Genomic DNA, 12,477 nt, shown 5'->3' with positions numbered 1-12,477 from the left:
AAAGCATGAAAGCTTAGACACAGCTTTCTAAAAACTGTTTGTGTTGGAAATTGACAAGTTTATACTACAATAATATACTAGAATTGTATTGATATGCCCAAGTAACAGATGACCTTTTTAATTTTCAAAAGAAAAGATACAACCATGTCTAAAAGTTGGTCCAACAAGGCAAAATTTAATTCATTACAATAAAGATACTATAATTACTTGGTAACATACAAATATTACCCTGGTAGTTCTCAAAGATAGACACAAACTAAAACTATTGTTGATACAACAGTGATAAGCTATTGAATGGCCATTCTATGTAGGCAGGCATCTCTGAAAACTAGTTTATTTAGAGTTGCATGAACTTACAGTGCTGTTTATGCTATGTTGATGGCGGTGATTACAATTGCACAACATAGGTGCCGCTATCGCCCACTTGTGTAAATCTCTGACCACTGTCTCCGGCCACTCTAGTGGTCTGAGTGTAAATCTACCACATTGAAGAACAATAGATTTAGTTTTGCATCTATCTTAGTAAACTCAAGGCTGGATTACCAGTGTTGTTATAGTGCTACCCTGAGATACACAGACAGTAATGATATATCAGTACTTCTACTTTTATATGCCCATAAGAAAAAAACCCACCATGCTTATTGTATAGGAAGAGAAGTAAAAAAACCCAATCAATATATGTAACTCAATTTCTAGGTAACATAAAAAGGTTTGACTGTAATACAAACACTCCATTCAATCGATGCAAAGCTGAAAAGCAGCATTTGACTTATATTCTGTACAATCAGAGTTTATTTGTAGCTTGGGAGAGTGTTTTTGATTCTCTTCATCATAGATGGTAGCAGTGCAATGTGTTTATCTGCACATTTATTTAAACATTGTTCTACTTGTCGTCTCATCATGACTTCATCAACATTACCCCTGGCTGCAAAGTCTTTCAGTTCATCTTGACACTGCATTGCACATCGTTGAAGTCGATCCTGTAACAAAGGACAACAACCAATGTCAACATCAGAATGATACTTTTTCTTTCTCATGACGCAACCGACCCTATACATATAGAATCGGAATGAAAAAACCTGACTTATGACAAGATGGCAACACCAACACACTGTGCAAAAGACTGTGTACAACATATACATCTACACCTAAAATGGAGTGTTCGTCAGAAGAATGTACATAACATACCGAGGAGCCAAACTCGATTAGTGAAACTGTTTCTTTTTTGCCTCCACAATTGCCATTATCTTTAAATATTTAGTTGACAAGTATGATATAATTTTCTTTTCTTTTTTGGCAATAAAATGAATATACATGCAGTAACATGTCTACAGCTAAAACAGGGAGTGTTTGCGAGAAGACTATTCATATACATTTAATGGTCAACATGGCGAGTTGGAATTAATTTGTTACTTGATAGAAAAAGAGTACTGTCAGTGTTATTGCTGAACACAGCAGGATTGTGAGTGTGATCAGCTTTTTAGACTTCCCTCAATAACAATCATGCTGTGTTCAGTAGTATCAGTGTTGTTATCTATCAAGTAAAACAACAACCTAAACTTACAAAATGATCAACTTTGATAAATGTACATATTACACATAGTCTTGTGGCATATGCTGCCTGTTTTAGCTGTGCTTTTATCGGGACGAAAGTCATTGTTTATAGCTGCAATTCAGGACCTATACTGAGATAGAGGGACATGTGACTGAAATTTTTTTAATACAATTTTTCATTAACATGCTTGATTTACTGAAATTTTTCATAAAAAGCTTGTAGATTTTGTAAACTTAGAGAAAACGTGAGGACACCGCATTCCAGTCTTTTTACATTACCGTGGTACCAAACTTCCTATTTTAGATCCAAACAAGACTTGGAGTGTACATAAAAACTGTCTCACCTGAAAATCACCTAGTTCATTTTGTACATAAGTTTGAGCTTGTTGTAGAGGAACAGAACACTTTTCTATACATCTCTGTGCTTCATCCATTGAATATGATGGTGTGTTACAACAGTTAGCACAACAAGAATACATAGTAGCCTGAAAGTATAGAAAAAATTGTAAGTGTATGATCATCCACTCATTGCTGCAACAACGAACATTTGTCTGGTCTTTTGAATTCACAACCAAAGCAATGCTATAATTCCAGTGTGTAATTTTTCAATGAAACTGGTGAAGTGACTTTGCCCACGTTTATGCTTTGCTTCACATATTTTTCAAATGGTGTAACACCCTGCTTGGGTTGCCCCCTGTGTTGGCCAATGGCCACCCTTCTACGTAGAACCCTTGTTTTTTGGAGCGAACATCTTCCGAATAGGATTTTATTTGTTGTCAAAACAGGAAGTGAAAAGTTTGTTTCGAGAGTTGTTTCTTCTGTTTTTGTGCTTTTTTCGTTCAAAAACTACAATTCCTGCGGGGCAAACTCAAATAGACGAGATCACGCTGAAAACGTGAGCGAGATGTCAGTGTACTACGTTTCAAAATGCTGAATGTGCTCGCACGTGTTGCTATTTTAGCCGATTTTGACAGAATTGGGGTACCGCTGAACATTTCTTGGGTCTTGAAGGCTCCGTAATTAATGTTGGAGTTAGGAAATGTCAGATAGTTTGGCAGGTAAGGCGTAATTTAGCAGAAAAATCCACCCAACCGTCCATTTGCGTTAACGATGCAGGAATTGCAGCGTGCGTTTCCAGTTAACCATCGGAACGAAAAACAATTACACAAAAAAAAACCCCAGAAAAAAATCAACCCAAAACCGAAACGAACGGTACAATTATTGCAGCGAGCTGTGATTGTACTAATGACAACATTAAATATTGTGCATGGATCTATTGTTGAGATCCAATCCATGCATTGTTACAACAGGTACTTGGCTTGATCAGTTCTCCTAAGGTATTGTTATAAAATACGAAATAACCCCCTGTAACAAATGGAAAAGATATCTTTTTACCGCACAATTTCTTACTTAGTACATGGAGGTAGGAAGTGTTTCTACCTCCACGCTCTTTAGAATATATTATCAAGTGTCTGCGGTTACAAGTTAATACAACACTATTTGTAACAGAAATAAATTACAGATTTATACATAATTGATTTTATGTCACATTTCGATACTCTTAGAAACCAAACCAATTGGACATGCAGAGGCATAATGCATAAAATCTACTAAACACGATGCTGAAACGTTATACATGTAGGAAAACCACGACCCATAAACAGAAGTCATCGCATTGAAATTTGGTAAGTAGGAGGGTATCATTACATTAGCTATAACTACATACGAGGGTTAAGCCAAGGAAATTTCGATTGGTGAACCTTTGACAGGACAGTTGACAGACCCATCTGTTGTCTTTACCTGCATCTTCCTGAGATGTTCCCTATCGAGCTGTTCAACAGAAGTTTTCACGGCATTCTCCACACGTGCTTGCACAGCGTCTGCCATTTTGAAAGTTGAAAGGTCAAATTGATATTCGAACGATCCGGGGGATGCACACCTAGATTGCAATTGCTACTGGTAGAGCGCTCTCGGTACGGGGACCGAGAACACTTGCCCTGCAGCTGCCAGAGCCCTGAAAATAATCATCGCCATTGAGGTGAAAAACCGCAGTTGACGAAATATTGTACTCAACGGGACTACAGCAGCGTAATAAGATCACACGATCACTTCTAATCTAGTGTTTTGATAAGGTATAAACTATTTTATGCGGCGGTGCGTATCTGGACCTAACATTTTTTCCTCGGCCACCATGACTGAAATTTTTTTCCAAGAGCAACGTGAAATCGTTTTTTTTTTTTGCGTACTGTAGGTAAAACAATTTTTTTTACAAGATATGTTGCGAATGCCACCATGATTGCCGTCGTGTCGTTTACATGCTGCCACAGTAGCACCAGATACACATGCACATTTTTAGCTAGTTCCCACATGGGCAACATAGCAATTTCTTTTAGATCTTGATTTTGTCAGCAATATTCGAAAATCCTCCAGTGTACCTCCTAGACATTTCAATATACAACACTATTGAAACTTATGTATTAAACAAATCAAGATAACACTTCCATTTATGTTGTAACATTTTCATCTTTTGGTTTTTTATTCACCCAAGCGCGATACTAGTCATATACGACAATTTTGCACACTTGGGGCGTCGGCACATCTTTGTCGGTATATCAATCAAGTGTAGAATGTGATCATTAAACGATAGGTAGGTATACCATGACAGAATAGAATTGTAAAATATTTTAAGGGTTGGAAAATATAAGACAAATACCATTTGTGTTTGGCAGGCGTGAAAAAATAGTACAAAAGAAATCGACCCTGATGCAGATGTAGAACTTGAATGTTATAAAATTGGCCACATTGACATTTTATGTACAAGTAACGGGGAGAGAGAGAGAGAGAGAGAGAGAGAGAGAGAGAGAGAGAGAGAGAGAGAGAGAGAGAGAGAGAGAGAGAGAGAGAGAGAGAGAGAGAGAGAGAGAGAGAGAGAGAGAGAGAGAGAGAGAGAGAGAGAGAGAGAGAGAGAGAGAGAGAGAGAGAGAGAGAGAGAGAGAGAGAGAGAGAGAGAGAGAGAGGAGAGAGAGAGAGAGAGAGAGAGAGGAGAGAGAGAGAGAGAGAGAGAGAGAGAGAGAGAGAGAGAGAGCTGCTTGTCGTCGTATGGACAGTTATGTTGACGTTTTGTCTATCCAAGCAATCCTCTTTGTATTATTCTTCATCATAGCTTGATTAAAATTTTTATACCCTCAGGCAAAGCACACAATAAATCATTATTATCATTATCATCATTTTCATATGGTCAATTTGTAAATTCAGAGTAACCTATAAATCAAAAGCTGTACAGGATACAAACCAGTACTATCTGACTAGATAGTTGAATATGTCATCCTGTTTATCCATTAAATCAACTGCTACTATCGACTGCTGACTTTGTAGATGCCAATGTTATAAATGTTATTGTAAACTCAGACACGCAATGTACCGATTATTATCTTCTGCTTTTGATTAGATATGTATTTTCCTATAATTTATCATTCTGAAGTGATAGTGCATGATATCACACAATTCATGACTGAATAAGACCACTTCACGTTAACTTATACACATCTGTGATGGTTGTTGAACAAGATTAGTCACAGTGGAGGAAACACACTATAGAACGCAACATACAGCCCATTGCTCCGGAGGTTTACTTTGGTTCAAATCATGAGCAAAATATTTCGTCGCAATGTTACTTCGGGAGAAAGTAATTCAATGTCCATTATCTAAGGGAATATAGTCAAATAACATAAAACTGAAGAACACATCTCAAACACTAAAATGCAACTTAAACATTGTATTAAAAATATAAATTGTAAAGAGAACATTTTGAAATGCGGGCTTTTATTTTGGCAATGCAGATACTAAATCATCGTTATTGCCTGCTGTATTGTGCAAATAAATGTATGGTTAAACGAGAATAACATCGTGAGCTGCGATTCGATTTATAAGAGAAAAGTGCAAGACAGTCATTTTATCAAACAATCCGATAATATAATCCTCAATATCACCTAGGGCCAAAACATCCAATTTTTATTATATATAGAAATCTGCCTATTCAGACAGATAACACATCATTGAAGAACTGGTCTCAAACGGTAGAAAGTAAATTGTATTCAAAACACTCATCAAGAACTGACATAGAAGTTTTCAGAGTCAAAACGTACCAGATTTCTGTTGCCAGTGAATGTTTCCAGTAATAAGAGATACGTGTATGTAGTCTATTGTAATGCATGCTTTTTGTTTGCTTTGTGATGTCATGGATTCGAAGAGATTTTTAAGGTGAAAATTCTGATGTCCCTAAAGGTATTACTTTTGTAAAGGAGAGTTTAGAATACATGGTACAGCTGTCTATCATTGTTGTATATGGTAGAGGTATATGTTTATTACTGCAATACTAAGAATATCGTCGTTTGGCATTGTGTATATGTGTATGTGTCAGATTTCGGATAATCTGTGGGTTTTTTTTGTTAAAAATATAAACAAACACTTCTTTTGTGTCCACGTTTGCTTTTATTTGCCTATGCAGACAATGTATCAACGATTTAGATATAGTGAACTTCTCTATAAATTGCGAATGAAGGAAACACCAACTGCAATTTCAGTGATAGGATGTAAAGTGTATGACCATATACTCCGGTAATAAGAATCCACAATATTACCTCGGTGAAACTACCTAGTATTACTGCGGGGCAAACAATCCAATTTTCACTATCTATTGAAATCGTTTCAGGCATATACCATAAAATCAAAGAAGTCATCTCAAACTCGGGTGATAGTATTCCGTTGCGATTTGTTTCACTATGCGTGCCAATTGAATGTAGTTTGCCTATTTAAAACTCAGACCACTAACAGTAGTCTCAGGTTAAAATCACCTACCTCAAAGAAATCGCCGACAACTGATGCACAACCCAGCAAATGTTAACAAACTCTCTCATCATCTTTAGTCCGACTATTTTCCAAGAGAATTTAAAGACGCCACTCAAATTGATGACACAGATTTGCCTTGCAATTGAAGTGGGTGCCATGGTATTCCAATTTCAGTGCTAGACTCAATGACTTTAGATTTTTATTGAAAGAAGATGAACAAATAATACAGATAAAAGCAATTTAACAGAATAAAATCTAGTTTCAAAACTGCATCTGCAACTTTACATGCTAAATGATCGCCGGCAAACTTTGACCCCAACTTATGTAAAGAGGTGTGTGTATATGTGGTAGCTTATTTTCACTCCAGGATGTTCTCTACTCACTGAATAACTTTTATGCAAATTATACTAATTATCTTGCTCAGATCTTGCTCCAAAAGAAAATACCCAGGTCTAGCCATTACCCCAAAGATTGTGTGCTCTATATTTCGTTTGAATTGAGCCGGCCACTTTTGAGAACACTATGAGACAGACGGACAGACAGAAACACACACACACACACACACACACACACACACACACAGACAGACAGACAGCCCAATCACAAACCTCCTTTTCGAGAGATAAAAATGGAATATCTTAGATATTATGCGAATGTGGCACCACGCATGCTCAAGTTCGTTTAATATCATTAAATTTAAAATTTACACCACCTATATATATATATTTACTTGGAGAAACAAATATGTCACTAAACGGACATTTAACTTTACCAAATCTAGAATCGACTCCATACCACTGAAATCTTATACCCTATACACGAGGGTCTATGCTGAAATCTGCCGAGAGTATTTAACATGTTGTAGCAGTCAGTTATGTAGCAGCGCTGTGTGTTATTTTGACTACAAGTAATACCTACATTAATCGTATCCACAACCCACAGCTTAATTCAAAAAGATATCCAAAATGAAACCAGAATTAGTTTTTCACAAAACTAAAATAACATATCAATCGCCGAATATAATTTAATTACACCTAGCGGAACCTGAATCACCCTAAACATGATTGTTCTAGGAGTTGACAGAGGTTGATGTTTCCTTAGGTTTATTTACTATGTAGGTGTATTCTGAACGCAGACTTTCCAGCCTATATATTCAGATCCATCTGGTGTGGAATTCTGCTTTGCTTAAATTTAGCCTTGTAATTATATTTGATACCTAAGTTCTTCCATTGATTTCTATTCGTTGTTTAAATTAGTTAGTAGTCATTCTACCTAGGTGGTTTGTAGTAAATATTGGTCAAATAGGACCATATAATATTGTATTCTGTATCCTATACTGAAATTTACCACCAAATGCTATTAAACCTAGGCCTGATGGCGTCTTACACATCACTCGAGTTAGATTACTCGACCGTGTGTAACCCCGTCTCAAGGGAAACCTTTGATCAAACTCTTCAAAGTAATTTTCAGAAGTAGTCTGGAATTCAGCAATCAGATCTGTCGATTCTCAACTTATAATCATATTTACCAATATAGAATTGTTACTTAAGGTTATTAAAATTAATATAATAATTACCAGGAATGCTTAATTTGATTAAATTTGCACTTTTAAATATATTTTCATTGTAATTTCAAATATAAACAGAGCCTCTTTATGTGTCTTTCAATGAAGTAACTGTGTCTGGGTTCTCAAGTTTGTTATGTTAATCAAGTATTTAACCCGGCGTTTATCTCATCTGTAGGTGCAGAATCTGTTCAGTGGTTACATGCACGGGAAGTTTGTTTGAAATAGTTTCATAGTGATATAGGTCTTTCTATGTGCGCAGCAGTAGGAACTAACATATTGTTGGCTAATAAATATACATTACGAACGAAACTTTATATGAGTCGACTGACGATAATTAAATATTGAAGTTCATTTCGTTACTTTACCTTTTTGTTACCGCACCGATTCTCTATTTCATGTGATGTTAATAAAAAGACTATCATGTCACGTTTTTCATTAAAGTAGCACGATTCACAAGCAAATCTACCCAGGAATGTCACAGCTTTAAGGCTTTATATCAAAGATTTGAAAATTATACAAAAAAGGAACAGACAATAACTCTGAGTGGAGACTCTACATCAAAGTAAAAACCGACATTCAGAAAGTTCACGATTCAACACACACAGTCACGTGTTGAAATTTTCGTAGCGAATTCACAAAAAATGAGTGAATTTTTTATTTAAATTCCATAATCAAGTGATGGATTTTTTTTATTTCAATGTACAGTCATCTTTATTTTGAATTCCACAGTCACATGAGTTGAAATTTTGTCCGTAATTCAGACCTTTTTGCTTTACTACGAGAACACCATTAATTTCATGCAACATTTCTAGCTTTTAATGAGACACTGTATGCTAAAAGTATGTTCTTCGTCAATTTTGAGTGACTTCTCTGTACTTCATAGTGTAAGAACAACTTTAGTATTGCATTACTAAGAGTTCACAACAAGTGACGTGATCATGCTGTCAATAAAATTCACCCTAACATCAAAATTATGAGTTGGTAATTTGCTCTGCATTAATAAATGTACATTTTTAAGAGATCACCCTGCGCCATTCACACGGGTAAAGACTTTCAAAAATACAACCCATGCTGGACAGTGTTTTGTGTCAGAGTTGTTGCAGACGGGTTTCAGTTTCCCATCTTCAATCTACGTGCATGCCAGGCACACATTCTTACCAAACTCAGGGACGTATCCATTCTGTACAAAATCTACTCGCTGTAAAAAGCGTACATTTCACAATAGAACATTTATTTCCAAGCTTCAGATCTCAAAGTAGTGGTATAACGACGGCAAGTGAACTGTCGGCTAGCTAACACTACGGATACAAACTGAAAATATTTACATATATTGCAATATAGTGATACCAACTAATGAAGGTATCCGTGGACAGTGACGTAATTACACTCACAGTAGGGTGGCGTCTCTCATACCCAGTTTTTATTAAGTGACATCAAATTCAACCCCATTCAGTTTGCTCGCTACCTTGGTTACAGGGTGATTATATTAGCATAAATCTTTGATCACCACATGATTACTCTACTACATACAACAACAACAACAACAACAATTATTATTATAATAGTAATACATGTATATAATTAAATGCGGACGTTTCGAGTAATGATTCGTTTGATACTAACAAATTGAAATGAATACACAGATTAGAGGCCTTTAGTTCAAAGTAGTATATATAAATATTCTGCCAAAACAATTACCCCGAATTTGTTTTAATTTAATTAGTTCCAAAGTTTTTAAGATACCAATATTCAATATTGATAAACTATTAAGCAACGCTGTAATAATCTTTCGACAGCAACATAAGAAGTATTCCAAGTCTGAAAGATTCCAAATCTAGTTGTGCAGATATAACCAAAGAAGTGTGTTAAAGTGGCCGTATGGATGAGGATTTGATATTTATTTTGGATTTTTAATTTTTTAAACAATTTTATCATGGCTTTCTATTTCAAATATCAATATGAAAAAAACATTGACAAAGTCTGTGTATGTAACTCAATACAGTATAAAAACCAAACAAAATGTGTAAACAGTTTGTTATTGTATGTACAATAACAAACATTTTACAGATTTATTAATCTTTTGCCTTTTATTGAGTTACACACAAGGGCTTTCCATATGTTGTTTCTCATTGATTTTTCAAGTAGGAAGCCATGATAAAATTGTTTTATAGATCAAAATTCAAAATAAATACCAAATCCTCATCCATATGGCCACTTTAATTGGGAAAACCAAACCCATCACTATGTAATCGTGCGTGTTGCATGAGGTATTATCGATTTCTCAACGTAATCCTGTATCAGTGTCGGCTATCTAACATCGTGTATCATTGTAACAGATTACAAAAAAGGATTAATTCTGAAAAAAGCTGATATATGATGTTTATGCGATGTATGAAGTTTAATATATTTATACAAGGATCTATAAATGACAACAGCTGTCATACAATCCATACATTGCCATGGAAATCGTCAGCTCAGAGATATTTAATTACGTGGGGACTTTAACTGTAGAATTCATCATATGTTGAAGGTACATTTGACGTTTTGACGGCAACAGGTGACTGGTGATTTGCAGTTTGAATCAGTTGGTAAGAAAGGTATAATCTTTGTCAAGATGTTTCATCTGCTTACTTCCAAAGATGTGAAAGACTTAAACGTCACATGTGATGTTGTCTTTGACTGTAATTTACGGTGGCAGTGATTGTAGGAACTGATGCATGGTAGGATGAATATGTTATGCAAGCATTATGTTCCTGCCTGATCAGTAGGTAGTCCAGATCATTGGCGCCATATTACACGCACTACACACGGATTTAACTTTAGCTTTTACTCAAAAGTCCGCAGGTCGAAATAAAAAAAAATCATGATAACAATCCACATGAATGACGGCGACGTGAAAGAACAAAGTGCATCCTGTGTTTTGCTTATGGTTATATGTTCAGTACATGTATATCAGTGGATTTATAAACTTTCAATGTTTTTACAGAAAAAAACGTCACATATGTCTTTGTGTTTTATCCTGAAGCTAGGAATACCTTATACTGAATCGTGATCTTTGAGCAAAAAACATTTCAGCGGCATCAGGTTTGAAAATTTGAATCAAAACAAGGACGTGACAAACTTGGTGTTCGAATACTGTAATGGAAAGGTGCCAGCTTTCAAATCTGCTTTATCAAAGAAAATGAAAAGACACCACCTGTTTCAGTATATATGCTTCCATATAAAGGGCAAAATCTTTAGATTTCGTTCCTACACTCAATAATTGTTGGAATGCAAAATTCTTAGCTATAGCTCTCATACACGATAGCTATGCCAAGCTATAAGAAATCTAAAGTTCGTTTACTTAAGATATTGCCTAATTACCGTTTATGTAAGATATTGCCTAATTGTGCGAACACATGCAATTTGTTATCATCAACGTGTAAACTAAATTATCTGAAATTTGAAGCTTGTATTCTGAAATCATTAATTATAGAAGGACTGATTACAATTGAAAACTACATCAGTAAACTATCACCAAATTATATGACATTTGAAGTGTGCATTCTTAAAATATAACCTAATTACTCAAAAACAACTAACCATGTAAATTAAACATTACAACTAACAGTTACATCAACTAGCATTTTAGAACATGTGCTCATTGTTATGGTTGATATGTGTGCCAAATTATATTGAATTTGGAGAGTGCATTCTTAATATATAGCCTAATTACTGAAAATAATTTAATTACACAAATGACTGCATCAGCAAGCTTTGCAGAACATGTGCGATTAGTTGGCAGTTGTGTTTGAAGTATGTTCCAAATTATATTGAATTTGAAGAGTTCATTCTTAATATAGCCTAATTACTGAACATCTATAATTATGCAAATGAGTCATTAAAACTAAACGCTACATCAATAAGATCTGCGGAACCCTTGGGCTTTGTTATGGTTGATGTATGTTATAAAATTATATTGAGTTTACAAGAAACAAGAAAACTTTATTATCTCACGTAAGGGAAATTACTGTGACGTGGTTCCATACTTGAAACACATGATATTGAAATACAGATGAAGATACAATATAAAAATATACACAAGGTTTATGTCTTAACAACGAGATACGAACTTTAAAAAAAGCCTCCCAAATGCACAATTAAATATACACTACAAATTACAAAGTTTACCATTAAATTCCTCTAAATATTACACTGCTTGGACCTCTGTAAGTCAGATATATTGATAAAGTTCATTTGAATTGTGTATTCTTAAGATATAGCCTAATTACTGACGCTAGTTAGTCATATTAAAACTAAAAGCTACGTCAACAAGATTTTCAGGACATGTGAGTTTTGTTATGTTTGAAGTATTTATCCAATCATATTGAATTTGAAGTGTGTATTCTTAAAAAGCCTAATTACTTATGCACATGACCAATGACAAAAGCTACATTTTAGAACTTTATAGAACACAAGCACTTTGTTATCATCAGTGTATGTACCAGATTATATAGAATTTGAAGTGT

The 12,477-nt window shown here is 35.0% G+C and overlaps 1 protein-coding gene across 1 annotated transcript; it reads right to left on the bottom strand.

Annotated features, from left to right (window-relative positions):
* Nucleotides 1–791: 791 nt before the first annotated feature.
* LOC144446926 (protein FAM136A-like) lies at nt 792–3,441 on the bottom strand. Its single transcript, XM_078136771.1, has 3 exons — nt 3,355–3,441; nt 1,899–2,039; nt 792–980 (listed from the first exon to the last, which is right to left on the bottom strand). Exons 1-3 carry the CDS (start codon nt 3,439–3,441, stop codon nt 792–794), a joined length of 417 nt encoding a protein of 138 aa, XP_077992897.1.
* Between the last annotated feature and the right edge of the window lie 9,036 nt (nt 3,442–12,477).

This window comes from Glandiceps talaboti, chromosome 15 (assembly GCF_964340395.1).
Source record: "Glandiceps talaboti chromosome 15, keGlaTala1.1, whole genome shotgun sequence".
Classification (NCBI taxonomy): Eukaryota; Metazoa; Hemichordata; class Enteropneusta; family Spengelidae; genus Glandiceps; species Glandiceps talaboti.
This window is presented reverse-complemented; position numbering and strand designations above follow the sequence as displayed.

Coding starts and splice junctions, on each gene's coding strand:
- LOC144446926 (XM_078136771.1), bottom strand. CDS start 3,441: ATGGCAGACGCTGTGCAAGCACGTGTGGAGAATGCCGTGAAAACTTCT. Junction 2,040..3,354: donor AACATCTCAGGAAGATGCAG/GTAAAGACAACA, acceptor CTATACTTTCAG/GCTACTATGTATTCTTGTTG. Junction 981..1,898: donor ATGAACTAGGTGATTTTCAG/GTGAGACAGTTT, acceptor CCTTTGTTACAG/GATCGACTTCAACGATGTGC.